Source organism: Chiloscyllium punctatum, chromosome 4, assembly GCF_047496795.1.
Source record: "Chiloscyllium punctatum isolate Juve2018m chromosome 4, sChiPun1.3, whole genome shotgun sequence".
NCBI classification, from domain to species: Eukaryota; Metazoa; Chordata; class Chondrichthyes; order Orectolobiformes; family Hemiscylliidae; genus Chiloscyllium; species Chiloscyllium punctatum.
This window is the reverse complement of record NC_092742.1, coordinates 105,789,162-105,810,692: the sequence shown is the minus strand read 5'-3', so window position 1 is coordinate 105,810,692 and position 21,531 is coordinate 105,789,162. Positions and strand designations below refer to the sequence as shown.

The window sequence follows — 21,531 nt, the reverse complement described above, 5'->3', positions numbered from 1 at the left end:
ACCGAGGAGTGCAAGTTCGTGGTTCCTTGACGGTGGAGTCCCAGGTCCAAGATGGAGGTGGAGTAGGACACACCAGCTGGAACCTGTCTGCTCCATCTGTTCCCTGATTTTTCTTTGCTTTTGTTTTTTTTTCTTTCACTTGTATCTTTATTTTCTGTCAGTGTCCTGGAGCAGGGTGCGATGGCAGCCAGCAGTTGAAGCGGGTCTGTGGGCATGGAACAGAGCGGGGACTGCTGATAAAGTGGGGATGGCCAGCAGATAGGATCAGAGCCAGGGCAAGCAGCAACCTGGAGTGAGGGCAGCCAGTTGGCCTGGGATGGAGTGGGAACGGCCAGCAGACTGGATCAGAGCCGGGGCAAGCAGCAACCTGGAGTGAGGGTAGCCAGTGGGCCTTTTCACTGAACTGCTGTCGTTCTGACAATAGACCTAATTCTAAGGTAGACAGGTTAGTGAAGAAGGTGTTTGGTACGCTTGCCTTTATTGGTCAGTGCATTGAGGATACGTTGGGAGGTCATATGCAGCTGTTCAGGGCCTTGGTTTGGCCACTTTGGAATTGTTGTCTGCTTGCTACAGCAAAGATGTTGTAAAACTTGAAAGGGTTCAGAAACTATTTACAAGGATGTTGCTCAGATTGGAGGATTTGAGCTATTGGGAGAGGCTGAATAAACTGGGATTACTTTCCTTGGAGCACTGGAGGCTGAGGGGTGGCCTTATAGAAGTTTGTAAAGTCATGAGGGGCATGGATAGGGTGAATAGACAAGGTCTTTTTTCCAGAGTAAAGCAGTCCAAAAGGAGAGGACATAGGTTTAAGGTAAGAAGGGAAAGATTTAAAAAGGACCTGAGGGGGCAACTTTTTCACGCAGACATTCGTGCGTGTATGGAATGAACTGCCAGAGGAAATGTTGGCAGAAGGTACAATTACAACATTTAAAAGGCATCTGAATGGGTACATGAATATGAAGAGTTTAGAGGGATATGGGCCAAGTGCTGGCAAATGGGACTAGATTAGTTTAGGATATCCAGTTAGCATGGACAAGTTGGAATGAGAGGTCTGTTTCTGTGCTATACCTTTCTCTGATGAAGTGGCATTGTGCTGGAGATGGTAGAAATGACAGAGGTTGATTCAGTGGATGTGGAGATGAAAAGCGAGGGCAAAGGATTCCTGTCATAGTTCTGAGGATGTGGGATTGGCGTGAAATCATTTTTGCACAGAAATGGTATGGACATGACTGAGGATTCTTGGGTTGCATAGTCAGGTTCTAGATCAAGTGTTGTTATTAACAGCAAAGTATGAAATGTTCAAACCTGAAGCAAAGGAAAGAGCAGCTGGGCAGACTTTGTCCCCAAGTTTTCAAACAGAAAAGAAAGGGAAAGACAAAAGGATGCAGCTAGTAAAGTCAGAAAAGTGAAAGTCCTTTCTGTGGAAAACCAGGCTGAGTGCTGGAGTGAAGATGTTATTTTGGTTGAAGACATGCATCTTTGGTGTTCGGGTAAATTTGAAAAATTGACCCTGGCACGACTAGGGCAGGAGGGAATCATTGATGTGAGGTTATCTCTTCTTATTTAGTTCAAGTCATAGAGTTGTACAGCACGGAAACAGACTCATCCATGCTGACCAGATATCCCAACCCAACCTCGTCCCACCTGCAGCACCCGGCCCATATCCCTCCAAACCCTTCCTATTCATATACCCATCCCAAATGCCTTTTAAATGTTGCAATTGTGCCAGCCTCCACCACTTCCTCTGGCAGCTCATCTCTTTTATATCTTTCCCCTCTCACCCTAAACCTATGTCCTCTAGTTCTGGACTCCCCAACCCCAGGGAAAAGACTTTGCCTATTTATCCTATCCATGCCCCTCATAATTTTGTAAACCTCTATAAGGTCACCCCTCAGCCTCCGAGGCTCCAAGGAAAACAGCCTCAGCCTGTTCAGCCTCTCCCTGTAGCTCAGATACTCCAACCCTGGCAACATCCTTGTAAATCTTTTCTGAACCCTTTCAAGTTTCGCAACACCTTTCCAATAGACAGGAGACCAGAATTGCATGCAATATTCCAACAGTGGCCTAACCAATGTCCTGTACAGCTGCAACATGACCTCCCAACTCCTGTATTCAATACTATACCGTCTAGTTCTGGACTACCCCACCCCATGGAAAAGACTGTTAATTTAACCCCTCAGCTTCTGATGCTCCAGGGAAAACAGCCCCAGCCTATTTAACCTCTCCCTATAGCTCAAATCCTCCAACCCTCGCAAGGAGCTATGAATGTGCGCTGCAAGGTCTCTTTGTTCAGCAACCCTCCCAAGGACCTTACCATTAAGTGTATAAGTCATGTGAAGGTTTGCTTTCCCAAAATGCAGCACCTTGCATTTATCTAAATGAAACTCTATCGGCCATTCCTCATCCCATTGGCCCATCTGATCAAGATCCAGTTGTACTCTGAGGTCACCTTCTTCGCTGTCCACTACACCTCCAATTTTGGTGTCATCTACAAACTTACTAACTATACCTCTTAAACTCACATCCAAATCATTTATATAAATGACTGACAGTAGTGGGCCCAGCACCGATCCTTGTGGCACTCCACTGGTCACAGGCCTTCAGTCTGAAAAACAACCCTCCACCGTCACCTGTCTTCTACCTTTGAGCCAGTTCTATATCCAAATGGGCTTGTTCTCCCTGTATTCCATGAGATCTAACCTTGCTAACCAGGGGAACCTTGTCGAATGCCTTACTGAAGTCCATATGAATCACATCTACTGCTCTGCCGTCATCTTTGTTACTTCTTCAAAAAACTCAATCAAGTTATTGAGACATGGTTTCCTGTGCACAAAGCCATGTTGACTATTCCTAATCAGTCCTTGCCTTTCCAAATACATGTACATCATGTTCCTCAGGATTCCCTCCAACAACTTGCCCACCACCGATGTCAGACTCACTGGTCTATAGTTCCCTGGCTTTTCCTTCGCACCTTTCTTAAACAGTGGCACCATGTTTGCCAACTTCCAGTCTTCGGGCACCTCGCCTGTGACTATCGAAGATACAAATATTTCAGCAAGAGGCCCAGCAATCACTTCCCTAGCTTTCCACAGCATTCTACTTATCTTTTTTAAAAAAACTCTAACATTTTTTAGCAGATACACAATGTTAAAACTTAACTAAATGGGAGACGCAAACTTGTTTGAAACTGGGTGTGATGGCTTGGTACTTGAAAAAAGTCATAATTTTTGGAGAGGTGAGCAGTGGTGTAGAATTGTCTTGGAGATTTTGCTGTGTTGAAAGATTGAAAGGAGAGTATGTTTTCTGTAGATTTAAAAGATTAATTGACCGTTGGGTAAGATTTGGTGGAGTGCTTATAGCCCTCTCTCACTCCCTAGCGCCCATTCTCACTCTCTGGTGAGTGCCACGCTCTCTCTGTCTCTCTCTCTTCCCCCCCCCCGCCGCCTTGTGTGTGCGCTGTCTTTCTCCCTTGTGCCCAAAACTGAACACAGTAGTCCAAGTGCTGCCTCACGAGCATCCTGTACAACTGCAACGTAATTTCCCAACTTCTATACTCAGTGCCCTGACTGATGAAGGCCAGTGTGCCAAAAGTTGTCTTCACTGCCCTGTCTACCTGTGACTCCACTTTCAGAGAACTGTGCACCTGAACTCCCAAGGTCCCCCTGTTCCACTACACTCCTTAAGCCCCTACCATTCACCATGAAACTCTGACCTTGATTTGACTTTCCAAAGCGTAAAACTTATCTATATTAAACTCAGTTTGTCCTGTCTCGGCCCAGTTCCCCAGCCAAGCAAGGTCCTGCTGCAATTTCTGATAACCTTCCTCATTGTCCACGATGCCGCCTATTTTAGTGTCATCTGCAAATTTAGTAATCATGCCTTGTACATTCTCATCCAAATCATTGATGTAGATAACAAACAGCAATGGGCCCAGCATCAACCTCTAAGGTACACTACTGGTCACAGGGTTCTAGTCTGATGAGCATCCTTCCACTATTACCCTCTGCTTCCTACAATCAAGCCAATTGTGTGTCCAATCTGCCGGCTGTTCCTGGACTCCATGCAATCACACCTTCCAGAGCAGCCTACCATGTGGAACCTTATCAAAGATCTTAGTGAAATCCATATCGACTACGTCTACCACCATGCTCTGATCAACCTTCCTGGTTACTTCATCCAAGAACTCTAATACATTTATGAGACATGATTTCCCCATGCACAATGCTGACTATTCCTAATCAAACCTTGTAATCCAAATGCATGTATATGTTCCTCAGAATCTTTTCAAGTAACTTACCTCCTACAGATGTTAATCTTACTGGCCTATTGTTCCCAGGTTTTTCTTTGCAGCCCTTCTTGAATAAAGGCACACCTTTTGCTACCCTCCAGTCTTCTGGGACCTCACCCGTAGCTAACTATGATGTAAAAATATCATTCAAGCCCCCCCACACAATTTCTTCTCTAGCCTCTTGCAGGGGTCTTAGATATATCTGGTTAGTTCCAGATTTATCCATCTTCATACATTCTAATACCTCCAACACCACCTGTGCTGTGATATGGACTGTCCTCAATGTATCATGAATAACTTCATCAAGTTCCCAAGTCTTATGTCTTTCTCCACAGTAAACACTGAGGAGGATATTCATTGAGGACCTTGCTCATCTCCTGCAGTTCTACCCATACATGTCCACTTTGGTCTTCGGATTCACCATAATTTTCTCAGTCAAACATGTCTTGTGCCCTTTTTTTGCCTTCCTGGTTTCCTCCTTCAGTAAACTCCTATATCCCCTATATACCTATAGGGATTCCCTTCATCCTAGCTGCCTGTATCTGAGCCAAGTGTCCTTTTTTTCTGGTCAAAGCCTCAGTACCTCTTGTCAACCAGAGTTCCTTACTCCTGCCAACCTTGCCCTTCATCCTCACAAAAACATGTAGATCTTGACCTCTAGCTATCATACTTTTAAAGATCTTCCATTTGCTGGACGTCTCCTTGCCTGGAAGGAGTTCTTGGTGAGATAGAGGACACTTTCAGAAGGACAATTTGTAACTAGTGGAGTGCTGAGCCGCAATTATTTACAATATTTATTCATGGAGGAGGAGAAAGTAGGGCCTATGCCTGAAACATCGATTCTCCTGCCCCTTGGAATGACCTGCTGTGCTTTTCCAGCAACACACTCTCGATCCCTATATTTATTCATTACTTGGAAACGGGAAGTGAATGTATTATCTACAATGTACTAAGTCTGTGAATGACAAAAATAGGTTGGGTGGGTGGTAAGTGGTGAGGATTCCATTAACAGTCTGCTGATTAAGTAAATAAACAAAAACTTGTCAGATTGAATATGACATGGGAAAATGTGAGGTTATGCACTTTGGCAGGAAGAGTAGAAGGGCTGAACATTAATTAAATGCAGAAAGCTACAGCATAAAGGGGTTTGGAGTCCTTATGCATGGACTCAGTTGTTGGCCCTGTCTCAATTAAATGTTGTTAAGAATTATTTGAGAATAGTTTCGTTGCTTCTGTCTAGATGTCTGGTATATAGAAATAAATCACAGTATGACAAAATTAACACTTGCTATCTTCGGAAAGCTACCCAGTTGGAGTGATTTTACTGTACAGATTTGTTTATGTTCAATGTTGCTTTGATTTAGGATTGGATGCAAGAACAGTATGAATCATGCAAAAGATGGCATTCCTCATGAATCTGAAAGCCGCTGCAGTTACTCTCACCAGTATGATAACAGAGTGTACACCTGCAAGGTGAGTGTCTCTGATATTTCAAAATTTTCTGCAACAGTGCTACTCCTGGAATTCAAATCTAGCTCCTGTGTTTACCAGAAAGTAAAAAAAGCATTAAGGGACACATCAATCATCCCACAGGAGCAAGTGCATTGTTTGTGTACTTCATCAATTCTGCTGTCAGCAAGTTAATTTCAGTCTTAAAGTATAACATTTATCTTCACTTGGGAGAAGGAAAATGTAGGTTCAGAATTTGAGAAGGTGGAACTGTGAGTTTTCAAGCAGGTTGACATTGGGAATGAGGGAGTATTGGAGATTTTGGCACGTTTAAAATTGGACAAGAACCTAGGTCATGATAAGTTGTGTTCTGGGCTGCTATGGAAGATGAGGGAGGGGCTTACAAAGGCCCTGTCCTTTCTGGCCATGGTTCAGCTAATATAGTTCTACTTTTGAGGTCTATACAATCATGAGAGTTGATAGCAAAAAGCATTTCACAGAATGGGGGAAATCAGTTACTGGGGGTCACGAGTTCAAGGTAAGAAAAGCAAAGTTTAAGGGAGATATGTGTGGAAAGCTGTTTACACAGGGTGGTGGGTACTTGGACCACCTTGCTAGCGGAGATGGTAGTGGCCGGCACTTGAGATGTATCTGGACAGATATATGAATGGGCAGGGAGCAGAGGGGTACAGATCCTTAGAAAACAGACGATAGGTTCAGATCAAGGATCTGAATCGGCACAGGCTTGGAGGGCCGAAGGGCCTGTTCCTGTGCTGTAATTTTCCTTGTTCTTTGAATAGCAGTACTTTGAAAAGAGCAACAGTGGGATCTTAAGGTGTTTGTGAAGAAATCCCTGAAGGTGGTAAGGCAGGTAAATAAGGTAGCTAAGAAGACGTATGGGATACAACTTTACCAGCTGAGGCATAACTAATAGGGACAGGAAGGTAATGTTGCAACTGTGTAGGACTTGGTTAGGGCATAGCTGGAGTATTGTGTGCAATTCTCCTGTTCACACCAGAGAAAGGATGTGATTTCACTGGAGGGATGCAGAGGCGGTTTACAAAGATGTTATCTGCGATAGGACAGTTCAGCTATGAGAAGCTGGATTAACGTGATTTGGTGACGCCGGTGTTGGACTAGGGTGTACAAAGTTAAAAATCACACAACACCAGGTTATAGTCCAACAGGTTTATTTGGAAACACTATTTTTCAGAGCACTGCTGCTTCACCTAATAAAGGAGCCGTGCTCCGAAAGCTAGTGCTTCCAAATAAACCTGTTGGACTATAACCTGGTGTTGTGTGATTTTTAACTTTGGATTAACATGTCTTTTTTAGAGCAGAAAAGGTTGAGGAGTGACTGGATGAAGGTGTGTAAGATTGTGAAGGGCATGGACAGAGTGAGTACAAAGCAGCTGCTTCTCTGAGGTGAAGGATCAAAAGCAAAGTTGCACGATTTTACATTGGAAGGCAGATTTAGAGGGTATTTGAGGAAAACTTCCTTTTCACTCAGAGGATGGTGGGGTCTGGAATGTTTGACCTGAGAGGATTGTTGAGGCAGGTAACCTCACAAACTTTAAAAGCCACTTGGATGAGCATTTGATAACATTAAAGGCTATGGCCCTGGTGTTGGAAAGTGGGGCTAGTGTAGCTTTGGCAATACAGACATGATGAGCTGAAGGGTGGCAGATGGAGTTTAATTTTAATAAATGTGAGGTGCTGCATTTTAGAAAAGCAAAACAGGTCTGCACTTAGAAACTTAATGTTAAGGTGATGGGGAGTGTTGCTGAACAAAGAGACCTTGTAGTGCAAGTTCATAGCTCCTTGAAAGTGGAGTTGCAGGGAGATAGGATAATAAAGAAGGCATTTGGTATTGCCTTTGTTGGTCAGCATATTGAGTTTAGAAGTTGGGAGGTCATGTGGCTGTACAGGACGTTGGTAAGGCCACTTTTGAAATGTTGCATGCAATATGTGTCTTCTTGCAATAGGAAGGGTGTTGTGAAACTTGGAAGGGTTCAGAAAAATTTACAAGTATGTTCTCAGGGTTGCAGGGTTTGAGATATCAGAAGAGGCTGAATAGGCTTGGGCTGTTTTCCCTGGAATATCAGAGGCTGAGGGATGACCTTTATAGAGGTTTGTAAATTCATGAGGGTATGGATAGTGTGAATAGGCAAAGTCTTTTCTCCACTGCGGCGAGTCCAAAATTAGAGTACATGGGTTTAAAGTGAGAGGGCAAAGATTTAAAAGGAACCAAAAGGGCAACTTCTCACACAGAGGGTCATGTGTGTATGGAATGAGCTACCAAAGGAAGTTGTGGAGGCTGGCACAATTACAACATTTAAAAGGCATCTGAATGGGTATAAGATTCGGAAGAGTTCAGAGGAGTATGGGTTAAATGCTGCCAAATGGGACTAGATTTATTGAGGATATCTAAATGGACGAATTGGAGCGAAGTGCCTGTTTCTGTGCTGTACAGTTCTAATACTCTGTATGATTTTTGAATGCAAAAGACCATCTTAACTTCAGTAGACTTGTTGAATTCTGAGAGGTGACTGAAGTTATGACCAAAGTGATAGGCTTTAAGTATTTTTATTGAAGGTGAGAAGGGGGTTAGGGCTGAGGAGAGAATTGTAGAGGATGGGCAAGTTTAGTTTCACTGTGTAACAAAGCTTTTGCTTCTAAATTGATGTGCATCTTGATTTTCTGTTGATTCCTTTTCTGAATTATTACAGAACCTACCTTTTCAGAGAGGTTCTGCTGATGCCAACCAAAGAGTGGTTCATTGGCATTAGTCACCCATGTTCTTAACTAGTTAGGAGTTGATAGAAATTTTGGAATTTGAATTTTATTATGATCAGTTTTGGAGAAAAGTCCAGGATCATGAAGGTAATCATTCCCAAACTCAACAGTGGATGGGATCTATAAGCAGCTGCATGTATCTCGTGGCCTGAAATAATCACCTCTCCGAAAGGTTGACATTAAAATCAGGTTGCATCTTTAAAAAATGTTCTGCTGAATATAAATTTATCCCCAACTTAGGCTGACGTTCCCTATTTCGGCACATCACGGAGCTCATGAGTGATTGTTTGTGAACTCTCTCATGTCAATGTGCAGAGATATGAATGAAAATCTTTTTGAAGTTGAAAGCATTACTAACTTTTTTTTCGAAAGCTCTTAAACATTGGTGCAATTGAATAACATTTGGTCAGTGTTGTAGCTGGTTTAAAAAAATAAATTTTGCATCTTGCGTTAAGTTTCATCAGTAATAATCAAGATTGCTATTAAAATATATTGTCAAGTATGAGCACAAAATCAAATCTTATTTGCTGTTCATAACTTGCCATTCTTAGTTACGATTTGAGGTTTAGGGCTTTGCCATTTTATTTATGCATTTATTTTCCATCTTTGTGAACAGTGCTTAGTGAATTCACCTCTGCAAGTTTGATTACAAGGCTTGCGTGCAAAGTATTAAAATCTTGTACATCAAAATTAGTGTCCTGTATTACAACCAGGTGGGCAACATGGTGGCTGCGTCTCAGTGTCAGGGTTTGACTCCTGCCTCGAGTGACTGTCTGTGTGGAATTTCCACATTCTCCCTGTGTCTGCGTGGGTTTCCTCACCAATCCAAAGTTGTGCAGGTTGGGTGAATTGACCATGCTAAATTGCCCATAGCGTTAGGTGCATTAGTCAGGGGTAAATATAGGGTAGGGGAATGGGTCTGGGTGGGTTACTTTTCGGAGGGTTGGTGTGGACTTGTTGGGCCAAATGGCCTGTTTCCATACTATAGGGAATGTAATGTAATGAAATGAAAGCAATGTTTCAATCTCTGATGAACTGTGCAATGGTATATACACCATGAAGCCTGAGTGTGAGGTAAGCTGATCCCATGAATTTTGACAATGACATCATGCTTTTTTTCTAACCCACAGGTCAGTAATATTTTGTTATGAACATGCTGACAATAACCATTGCTTAGTAGAAAGTTCATCTGCTTATAATTAATAAATAATGACAGACTAACTGATACGATTTTGTTTTCTCCTTGAGTTAATTTTTAAGGTTTAATACATCCATCAGACTTTTAACATTGTAGGTTAAGTAAGTTTATCATTCACAATGGGGATGAAGCTGGTGTCTGTTCTTTCGATGCACTTAATACATGTTCCAAGGCTTAGTGTGGTGTTTTTTCTTAGACTGTCATTCAAATGGCTGTTTTCAGGCCATTAAGCTAAATAAAAGGAATGTTTTTGCTGTTCAGGATTCACAATTCCAAAGGGTGAAACGGCCTTTTCGTTTTGTTGATGAGAATTGGCAGTGAGTGTTAGGCAAGAAATTTTTCAACTATACAGACTATTAAAGCTAGATATTTTCTGGAAGCTTGACAGGATTTTTTTCCCTCCCCATGGGAAATGCTGAAGCCATTTGTGGCAGGGTGACAAAGTTCTGATTGAGACTAGTTACTCCAGCAGAGAATGAGAATTGAATTTCAAGCTACACCTGAATATCCTGGAATCCAGCAATGACTCTTAGTTTTATGTACAGCAAAGAAGCCATTGTTTTTAACACCACTCCCTGTTCCCATGACTGTTCTTCTTAACATGATTTGGAGATGCTGGTGTTGGATTTGGGTGTACAAAGTTAAAAATCACACAAAACCAGGTTATAGTCCAACAGGTTTAATTGGAAGCACACTAGCTTTCGGAGCAATGTGATGAAGGAACGTCGCTCCGAAAGCTAGTGTGCTTCCATTTCTACCTGTTGGACTATAACCTGGTGTTGTGATTTTCATCTTAACATTACATTTAAAAAAAAAATTCATGGGATGAGATCATCACTGGCTAGGCTAACATTTATTGCTCATTCCTAATTGCCAGAGGGCTGTTAAGAGTCAATCATTTGCTGTAGCTCTGGAGTCACGTGTAGGCCAGATGAGCTCAGGAACTATTTGATATTAAGATTGAGGCTGTGTGATCAGCTGCTTCAGTCACTTTGCTCCTTTTCCCTTATACTACCAGATTCTCCCTTGGCTTCGTCTTGAGCTCTCATTTATTTCCAGTTCACTTTTATTTTTTCATATCCCAACTCTGAATTTCAAGTCCTTAAACCTCACATTCTACTTCCTTAGCATGATTCCTACTAAACTGCTAACCACAAGCTTCTCCCGGCATTCGTGTTCACTGATCACATAAATGCTGCCCTTCAGTTGCATTGTCCTTTCCTTTAAAATTGCTGTTATCACCCTTCTCTTTAAAACAAAACTCCTTTGATTCAACCACCCTTGATAATTAACACCCTCTTTCTAAACTCACTTCCTTTTCCAAATTATTAAACATGTTTTTTGCCTCCCAATTCTGTGCCTGTCTTTTCCTGATTCCACATTGCAATCTCCAGTCAGGTTTTTGCCCCTATTTAGTTACCAAAACTGATCTTGTGTAAGTCACAAATGTCAGCCTGTTTGTGACAAAAGTAAATTATCCATTTTTGTCTTTGTCAAAGGCTACATGTTGGCCACAATTTCACAGTCATTGTTTGCTGGGGGAAGTGGGAAGACTTATATTTTTTTGCTGATTCATTTGTAGGATGTGATCAGTACTCATTCCAAAATCAGAAATCAATGGTCCTCATGCCAAACTTCAGAGGACCCTCTGAAGGTTCATTTAGCCACACAGTTTGGCTGAAAAGGTTGGATGTAGGTGTCATTAGTTATGTATTGTCCAGCCCTAACTTTCTTGAGACTTTAGACTGCTGCAGTCCATGCGGAATAGGGATAGCTATAATGCTATTAGGAAGAGAGTTCCAGCATTTTGATTCAGCAGCAGTGAAGGAACAGTGATGCAGTTCCAAGTCCGGATGGTATGTGCGTCTTGCAGGCGATAGTGTTTCCGTATGTTGTCTTCTTGGTGGTAACGGTTGTGGGGTTGGAAGATACCATTGAAGGGGTTGTTGTGAGTTGCTGCAGTATATCTTGTGAATGGGGCACTGTGTTGCCACTATGTTGGCAATGGGGCAAGTGAATCTAGAAGATATGGTTTCAGTCGAGTCGGCAGTTGCCTTGGATGTCGTCAAGTTTTCTTGTTTGGTTGGAGCTGCATTTATCTAAACAAATGATGAATGTTCCATCATAGACCTGACTTATGCCATGCAAATGGGAAGTTTGGAAGTGAGTTACTTGCCATGAAATTTCTAACCTCTCAATTGCTGTTATAGCTCAATGATCCACATAGCTGGATCCAGTTCAGTTTCTTGGCTGTAGTAACCTCAGGATGTTGATACATTGTATGAGTATATGATACCAGCCACAGCCAATATCTGGTTGGGGAGTGTTATGGACCAGGCTAGATCCCCTCAAAATATTTTAAGTAGGTAGCCAAACCCTAACTTTTTTCTTATTTTAAAGGCAGATATGAAGTGGATATTCCAAGTGCGTTGCACTGGTCAAACCACTCAGCTTTAAGCAAAACAGAATCTATTTAAACACTACAGATAAAATAGGAACAAAAGAATACGGAATTTAGAATAACTCATAGAACATAGAACGTTATAGAGCAGAACATGCCCTTCGGCCCTCGATGATGTGCCAACCTGTGGTACCAATCTGTCCTATACGATTCCATTTTCATCCATATGTTTATCCAGTGACCATTTAAATGCCCTTTAAAGTTGGCGTGTCTCCTCCTGGTGCAAGCAATGTGTTTCACATCCCTACTTCTCTCCAAGTAAAGAACTTAACTATCGGAAAACCTAACTGACCCAATATAGCAACTTAACTAAGGTACAGCATGCAGAGAGTCTGTGAGGATGGATAAACAGGGCAAAGCTGCAATCAGTGTGATGGGTTGAAGTGTGTCTATGTTAATGCAAGAAGTATCAGGAATAAGGATGATGAACTTAGAGCATAGATCAGTACTTGGAGCTGCGATGTTGTGGCCATTATGGAGACTTGGATATCCCTGGGGCAGGAATGGTTGTTGGATGTTCCAGGGTTTAGATGTTTCAAAAGAAGAGAGGGAAGGGTAAAAGAGATGGGGGAATGGTATTGCTAATCAGGGATAGTATCACAGCTGCAGAAAGGGAGGTTGTCAAGGCGGGTTTGTCTACTGAGTTAGTATGGGTGGAAGTCAGAAACAGGAAAGGTGCAGCCACTTTATTGGGAGTTTTCTATAGAACCCCAATAGCAACAGAAACCTGGAGGACCAAATTGAGAGGAAAGGTGCAGAAGTAACAGGGTTGTTGTCATGGGTGACTTTAACTTTCCTAATATTGGTTGGAAACTCCTAAGTTCAAATAGTTTGGATGGAACAATTTTTGGATGTCCAGGAAGGATTCCGACTGGAGGGGAGGCAGTATTGGATATGGTGCTTGGCAACAAACCAGACCAGGTGTCAGATCTCTTGGTGGGAGAGCATTTCAGCAATAGTGACCACAACGCCCTGATCTTTACTATAGTCATGGAGAGGGATTGGAACAGCTGGTATAGGAAAGTATTTAATTGTGGGAGGGTGATTTACAACGCTATTAGGCAGGAACTAGGGTGCCTAAATTGGGAACAGCTGTTCTCAGGAAAATGCACGACAAAAATGTGGAGGTTGTTTCGGGAGCACTTGCTGATAGCGCTGGATAGGTTTGTCCCACTGAGGCAAGGAAGGGATGGTGGGGTGAAGGAACCTTGGGTGACAAGCGATGTGGAACATCTAGTCAAGAGGAGAAGGAAGCTGACTTGAGTTTTAGGAGGCAAGGATCAGACAGGGCTCTAGAGGGTTACAAGGCAGCCAGGAAGAATCTGAAGAATAGACTTAGGAGAGCTAGATGGGGGCATGAAAATGCTTTAGTGGGTAGGATTAAGGAAAACCCTTAGGCATTCTACACTTGGAGGAATAAGAGGATGACAGAGTGAGGGTAGGGCTGATCAGGGACAGTGGAGGGAACGTGTGCCTGGATTCAGAAGGTGTAGGGGCGGTCCTTAATGTATACTTTGCTGCAATATTCACTACTGAGAGGGACCTTGACATTTGTGAGGACAGCGTGAAATAGGCTGAAATGCTGGAACATGTTGATGTTAAGAAGAAGGATGTGCTGGAATTTTTAAAAACATAAGATTAATCAAGTCCGCTGGACCAGATGGGATATAACCAAGGCTACTACAGTAAGCGAAGGAAGAGAGTGCTGCACCTTTGGTGATGATCTTTGCATCCTCACTAGCTACTGGAATAGTGCCAGATGATTGGAGAGTTGCAAATATTATTCCCTTGTTTAAGAAAGGGAATAAAGATAATCCCTAGAATTACAGGTCAGGCTTACATCTGTGGTGGGCAAGTTATTGGAGAGGATTCAGAGAGACAGAATTTATGATTACTTGGAAAAAACATTGTTTGCTTAGAGGTATTCAGTACAACTTTGAGAGGGGAAGTCATGCCTCACGAGCCTTATTGAATTATTTGAGATGTGACAAAAGACATTGAAGGTAGAGCAGTGGATGTGGTGTACATGGACTTCAGCAAGGCGTTTGATAAGGTTCCCCATGGTAAGCTTATTCAGAAGGTAAGGAGTTATGAGATACAGGGAAATGTGCCTGTCTAGACACAGAATTGGCTCACCCATAGATAACCAAGGGTGGTAATAGATGGAAAGTATTTTGCCTGGAGCTGGGTGATGAGTGATGTTCCACAGGGATCTGTTCTGGGACCTCTTTGTGATTTCTATTAATGGATTGGATGAGGAAACGGCAGGGTGTGCAAGTAGGTTTGCCAATAACACAAAGATTGGTGGAGTGGTGAATAGTGGTGCGCTGTTGTAGGTTGCAAAGAGACGTTGGCAGGATGCAGAACTGGGCTGATGAGTGGCAGATGGAGTTCAATCTGGATAAATATGAGGTGATTCATTTTAGAATATTGACTTTGAATGCATAATACAGGGTTAAAGGCAGGATTCTTGCCAGTGTAGAGGAGCAGAGGGATCTTGGGGTCCATGATCCTGCAAAGTTGCCACCCAAGGTGATAGGGTTGTTAAGAAGGCGTATAGTGCGTTGGCTTTCATGAGCAGGGGGATTGAGTTTAAGAATCGTGAGGTTATGCTTCAGCTGTATAAAGGCATGGTTAGACCACACTTGGAATATTGTGTTCAGTTCTGGTCACCTCATTATAGAAGCTTTAGAGAAGATGCAAAGGAGATTTACCGGGATGCTGCCTGGACTGGAGGGCATGTCTTATGAAGAAAGGATGAGGGAGCTACAGCATTTCTCATTGGAGTGAAGAAGCATGAGAGGCGACTTGACAGAGATGTACAAGATGATGAGGCATTGATAGAATGAATAGTCAGAGACTTTTTCCCAGGGCAGAAATGGTCATCACGAGGGGGCATCATTTTAAGCTGATTGAAGGACGGTTTAGGGGAGATGTCAAAGGTCGGTTCTTTACATAGTGTGTGGTGGGTGTGTAGAATGCACTGCCAGCGGTAGCAGAGTCTAGGAACCTTTAAGGGACCCTAGGATAGGCTCATGGATGATAGTAAAATGAAAAGTCTGTAAATTAGCTTGATTATAGAGTAGGATAAAAAGTCAGCGAAACGTCAAGGGCCAAAATGCCTGTATTGTCTACACTGTTCTATGTTCTCTTTTGTGTGAACTGTTCCAATTCAGTAACATCCCATAAACACACCCTTTGACATAAAGGTAAACTGAAACCCAGATTCTTACAGGCAGAAGGGAACAACATCTAAAGAGATTTCAAAGAGCAAATCAGTCAGGAATCATCTGACGTTTACAACTTTTCCTGGACTGCAGCATCTAGTGACTGCTACAGCGAAACCAAACAAGGAAAGAAACCCGAATTGGGACAACTGACCACTCCCTTGCCATTGTTAAACCAGGCACTTTCTAGACCCCTCAGCATCTCTGCATTTATGACATCCCGTTTAAAAAAAAATCCCAAGACTAAAATAACCTTGTTAAAGTGACAGCATTGTCACAGTTGTGTTTGTCCTTTTTTATTTGATTCATTTGGGGAATTGACCGAATTGCAGTTGAGAAGATAATGGTGAGTCGCTTTCTTAAGTCTTTGTGGTCTATATTTGGTGTCAGAATGCTGTCTCATGTTGGAGGTTACCCCACGACCGTGAACGAATAGGGATATATTTCCAAGTCAGGATGATTAGTGGCTTGGAGGGAAACTTGCTGATGGTTGTGTTCCCATGTATCTATTGCATTAGATTTTGGGATTTGTGACCGTAGTTACTTAATTATTGTTCATTTGCAGGGTACTTTCAGATCTTTTATTAAGTTTGTTAGAAGTAGCAACACTTTGGATTAATTAATTAGATTAAAAAAAAGTATGCATGGTTCGCTGATACCTGAGGACAAACGGGCATTTGGCTCATTACAACTGTTGAGTCAGCGTTCTGCTCTCCAGCTGAAGTGTTGGGGAATCTTCCCTGAGACTTCCCTCATTTTCTTCCAGTCCATCTAACATCTGATGAGCAACTGCTCTCTGATTCTGAGAACTTGTTGGCTTTAATGTTCAATGTACTATATATTTCAGAGTTGGTACTTGAGGTTGTGTCAAACACTAACTGGAATCCTTTCAGCCAAACACTATGGACAACTGTTCATGATGTCAGAATGATTATTGTTTCTTTGGCCACCTTTATCTGAAGATTAGTTGTAATTTTTCCAAGACCAATACTTCCTGTTTTTCCAAGCACGGCATTGACAATAGATTATTTTTAGTACAGATAAATCATCAGTTAAATGGAACATCATGACCATGGTGATTCTGGCAATTCTTGTGACCTTTCTGGTACTGTCTTAGTTTTCCAAATTTCTAGTAAAAGAAAACAAACAAATGCGCTAAGAGCCATTAAATGAGACCTCATCCTATACAAGAACATACAGTTTTAAAGGAACCCCAGCTTTGAACAGCTGCCAATGTCCTCCTTGATAGTTGTAGCTGTTGGTTTGAATAGTGCAATGCATTTTGTTAATGGCACATACTGCTGCTACTGAGCATTGGTGCTGGAGGATGTCTATGTTTTTGGATGTTGTGCCAGTCAAGTGGGTTGTTTTCTCCTGGATGGAGTCAAGCTTCTTGAGTGTTGTTGGAGCTGTGCTCATGCAGGCAGGTGGGGAGTATTCCATCACACTCTTCACTTGTGCCTTGCTGGTCAGGGACACACTGGGGAGAAAAGCACGTTTTCTACTGCCGGACTGATGAAGGGTCCTGCTCGAAACATCTATTCTCCTGCTCCTCGAATGCTGCCTGAACTGCTGTGCCTACTCTAATGACAGACCTTATCGACTCTGACTTTCCAGCATCTGCAATCCTCACCATCTCCCAGTACAGTTTCCGGTCAATGATTGCACCCAGGAACAAGTTAATAAGGGGGACTCCATGAAAAAGCCATTGAATGTCAAGAGACAAAAGTTAAATTCTGTCTGATGGGAGATGGTCATTCTTTGGCACTTGTGTAGCATGCATGTTATTGCCACTTGTCAGCCCAAGCCTGGATATGCTACATCTTGCCATGGACTTGTATTTAGGAAGTCATCAGTGATGCTGAATGTTGTGTAATCATGAGCAAACATACCCACTTCTGACCTTAGAATTGTGGGAATTTCATAGATGAAGCAGCTAAAGCTAAAGACCTCGGACACTGTGCTGAGGAACTCCTGAAGAGATGTCCTCCAACAACTACAGCCATCGTCCTTATACCAGGTATGACTCCAACCAGCGGAGTGTTTTCTCTTTGATTCCCATTTATTTTAGTTCTACGAGGACTCTGTGATGCCACGTCCAATCAAATGCTGCTCTGGTGTCAAGGGTGCACACTGTCACCTCACCTCTGGAATTGATGTTTGGACCACTGTAAATTAAGTTACGAACTGAGTGGATCTGTGGAATCTAAATCAAGAGTCAAAGAACAGATTAATAAGACTGCAAGCAGAAGTAAGCCATTTGTCCCATTGCATCAGGTCTGCTACTTAATGAAATCATAGCTGATCTGAGAATCCTCAACAGTTTCCTGCCTTATCCCTTAGCGATTAAAAAGATCCAGTCACAAATTTCACAGATTTACTATCTTTTAGAGAAAAAAAATCCACCTTATGTGTCTTAAATGGGTGACTCCTTACTCTGAGATTATGCCTTTTGGTCTGAGATAAGGGGAACAAAATTGTTCACTGTTCCAAATGTAATCTGTCTAATGTCTTGCTAGTTACAGCAAGATTTCCCTACTTCTATAATCCATTCCCTTTGAAAAAAGGACAGCCTATTACCTGTTGTCAGCTAACATTTTGTGATTGAGGGAAACAAGGACCATGAATCTTTCTCAAACAAAAACAGAAATTGCTGGAAATACTCAGCAGGTTTAACAGCATCTATAGAGAGAAAGCAGAGTCAAGGCCAAGTAACCCTCCTTCAGAACTTATTGTAGCTGGGAAAATTTGGTATTGATGTCAAAGACAGGGGATAGAGGGGAAACAGGGAGGGGATAGGTGAAGGTGGAGCCTGGAGAGATAGACAGACAGACGGAGAAGGTAAATTACAGATACTGTAAATCAGAAATGACAACAGCAATTGCTGGAAAAGCTCAGCAGCTGAGGCAGCATCTGTGGAGAGAAATCAGTTAACTGGGTTCTAATGAAGGGTCACCCGACCTGAACGTTAACTCTGATTTCTGTCCACAGATGCTGCCAGACCTTCTGAGCTTTTCCAGCAATTTATCTTTTTGATTGTGAGAGAGAAGGTAAGCTAGGCATACAAAGGAATGGTCAGTCGTAAGCCAGAAAATGTGAAAAGCTGGTAATGGGTTGGGGGGGAGGAAGAAGAGGAAGAGGAGGAATGTATAGGGCAAATGGGTTAGATGTTTTGAAAGCAGCCCAAGAAATACGAGGGTTCGGAGCGTAGGTGTGGGTAAGGGACAAGGAGCTGTCTGTCTTCTATTAGTTAGCTAATCTACTATCCGCACTAATATACGATCCCAATACCTTATGTACCTTACAGCCACTGTTTCCCCTTTTATCAATTCTGCTTGTTATCACCTCAAAACATTCTTTGTCAGGTATATTTTGCTGTTCATAAATCCATGTTGACTCTGCTTGCCTTTAATGTTTTTCTAAATGGTCTGCAATTGCATTCTTTATAATAAACTGTTAGTAAGTAACTGCCATTTGATTGTGTTACAAAGTCAAAAGAATGTATGGTCACTTTTAAGACAGAAAGTGCTTTTCTGAGTTTAAGGTCGAGCAAAAGTTGCCAGTGTACAGAAGAGCTAAGAGACAGGCTGTTCCAAAATAGATACATGTAACAATTGGCTGTTAAATGGAAACCTGAGGTCTTGGTTGCTTTTTTGACGACAACTCGGATATAACCAATTGTTTTAAAACAAACACTCAGCCTTTCAAAGCCAGTAGAATTTAAAATCTGATGATGTTGACAGTCTGAAACCAATCAAGCCATTTTTTACCCAGATAACAGTTTAAATTCAGCTAATTAATTTAAAAAGGCATTTGGAGACTAAGGAACAATTAAATTAAACAGTGGAGGGACTTGTGCCTGGAGTCCAGAGGAGGTAGGGGAGGTCCTTAGTGAATACTTTGCTTCAGTATTCACTAGAGGGACATTGTCATTTGTGAGGGCAGCGTGAAACAGACTCATAGGCTTGAACAGGTTAATGTTAGGAAGGAAGATGTGATGAAAAGTTTAGAAAAATAAGGATACTTACGTCCTTTGGGCCAGATGAGATAGACCCAAAGTTACTAAAGGAATGGTGATGATCTTTGCATTTTCACTGTACACTGGAGTAGTGCCAGATGATTGGAGGGTGGCACATGTTATTCCCTTATTCAAGAAAGGGAATAGAGAAAATCTTGGGAATGACAGACCTGTCAGTCTTATGTCTTATGTTGGGAAAATTATTGGAGAGGGTTCTGAGAGACAGGATTAATGATTACTTGGAAAACCATAGTTTGATTAGAGATAGCATGGTTTTGAAAGAGGCAGGTCATGCCTCATAAGTATTATTGAATTCTTTTGAGGATGTGACAAAACACGTTGATGAAGGTACAGCGTGAAGGTACCCTCATCTTCATCATAGGCTCATTCACCCACCATGATGAACTACAGAATTGGCTAGCTCATAGAAGACAGAGGGTGGTGGTAGATGGAAAGTATTTTGCCTGGAGCTGGGTGCCAAGTGGTGTTTCACAGGGATCTGTTCTGGGACCTCTGCTCTTTTTGATTTTTATAAATAACTTGGACGACGAATGGAAGGATAGGTTAGTAAGTTTGCTGATGACCTGAAAGTTGGTGGAATTGTGGATAGTGTGGAGGGCTGTTATAGGTTGCAATGGCATATTGACAGGATGCAGAACTGGGCTGATAAGTGGCAGATGGAATTCAACCTGGATAAGACCTTCATTTTGGAAAGTCGAATTTCAATGCAGAATACAGGGTTAAAGGCAAGATTTCTGGCAGTCTGGTAGAATACCCTTGAGTTTAGAAGACTGAGAGGGGATCTGATTGAGACATATAAGATTATGAAAGTCTGGCAGCAGGAAACATGTTTCCGCTGATGGGTGAGTGCCGAACCAGAGGACACAGCTTAAAAATACGGGGTAGACCATTTAGGACAGAGATGAGGAGAAACTTCTTTAAACAGAGAGTGGTGGCTGTGTGGAATGTTCTGCCCCAGAGGGCAGTGGAGGCCCAGTATCTGGATTCATTTAAGAAAGAGTTGGATAGAGCTCTCAAGGATAGTGGAATCAAGGGTTATGGAGATAAGGCAGGAAGAGGATACTGATTAGGAATGATCAGCCATGATCATATTGAATGGTGGTGCAGGCTAGAAGGGCTGAATGGCCTACTCCTGCACCTATTGTCTATTGTCTAACGAGGAACAGACCCTCAAAGTTGCCACCCGAGGTGATAGGGTTGTTAAGCAAGTGTATGGTGTTTTGGGTTTCATTAGCAGGAAGATTAAGAGCCGTGAGGTTATGCTGCAGCTCTATAGATCCCTGGTTAGACCACACGAAATACTGTATTCAGTTCTGGTCGCCTCACTATAGGAAGGATGTGGAAGCTTTAGAGAGGGTGCGGAAGAAATTTACCAGGATGCTGCCTGGACTGAGAGCATGTCTTATGGAGAAAGCTTAAGGGAGCTCAAGTTTTTCTCATTTGAGCAAAGAAGCATGAGAGGTGACTCGATAGAGGTGTACAAGATGCTGAGAGGCATAGATAGAGTGAATAGTCAGAGACTTTTTCCCAGGGCAGAAATGGCTGTCACAAGGGGGCATCATTTTAAGGTGATTGGAGGACGGTTTAGGGAAGATGTCAGAGGTTGGTTTTTTACACAGAGAGTGGTGGATGTGTAGAATGCACTGCCAGCAGTGGTAGTAGAGTCAGATTTATTAGGGACATTTAAGCGACCTTTGGGTAGGCACATGGGTGATAGTAAAATGAAGGGTATGTACGTTAATTTGATCTTAGAGTAAGAATAAAAGGTTGACACTAAATTAAGGGCCAAAAGAGCTATACTGTTCTATGTTCTAAATTCAAATCTGATGATGTTGACAACCTGAAACCAAGTTACAACAAATTGATGTGACCTCGGGGTTATGTAACAGAGGGGCAATTGGACAGAGAGGGGAGAGCCAACTGTCATCTGAAGAGAGAACAAATCTGCCATCTGAGAAAACTATACTGGGCTCTCTTTTTAAAAAAAAGGCAGTATCTCTCTATAAAGGTACATTGCACGTTTAGTAAATATTCTTGACACCAGAAAACAGCGAAGAAGTCAGCGAAGAAGGA

The 21,531-nt window shown here is 42.3% G+C and overlaps 1 protein-coding gene across 2 annotated transcripts in view; it reads left to right on the top strand.

The window, feature by feature from the left end:
- Positions 1 to 21,531, top strand: part of LOC140476620 (zinc finger FYVE domain-containing protein 1-like) — a 93,613-nt gene that overhangs the window by 34,145 nt on the left and 37,937 nt on the right. For both annotated transcript variants that reach the window (XM_072569502.1, XM_072569503.1), the window contains exon 5: positions 5,653 to 5,761. In XM_072569502.1, coding sequence (XP_072425603.1) covers positions 5,653 to 5,761 — 109 coding nt within the window. The remainder of the gene's footprint in view (positions 1 to 5,652; positions 5,762 to 21,531) is intronic.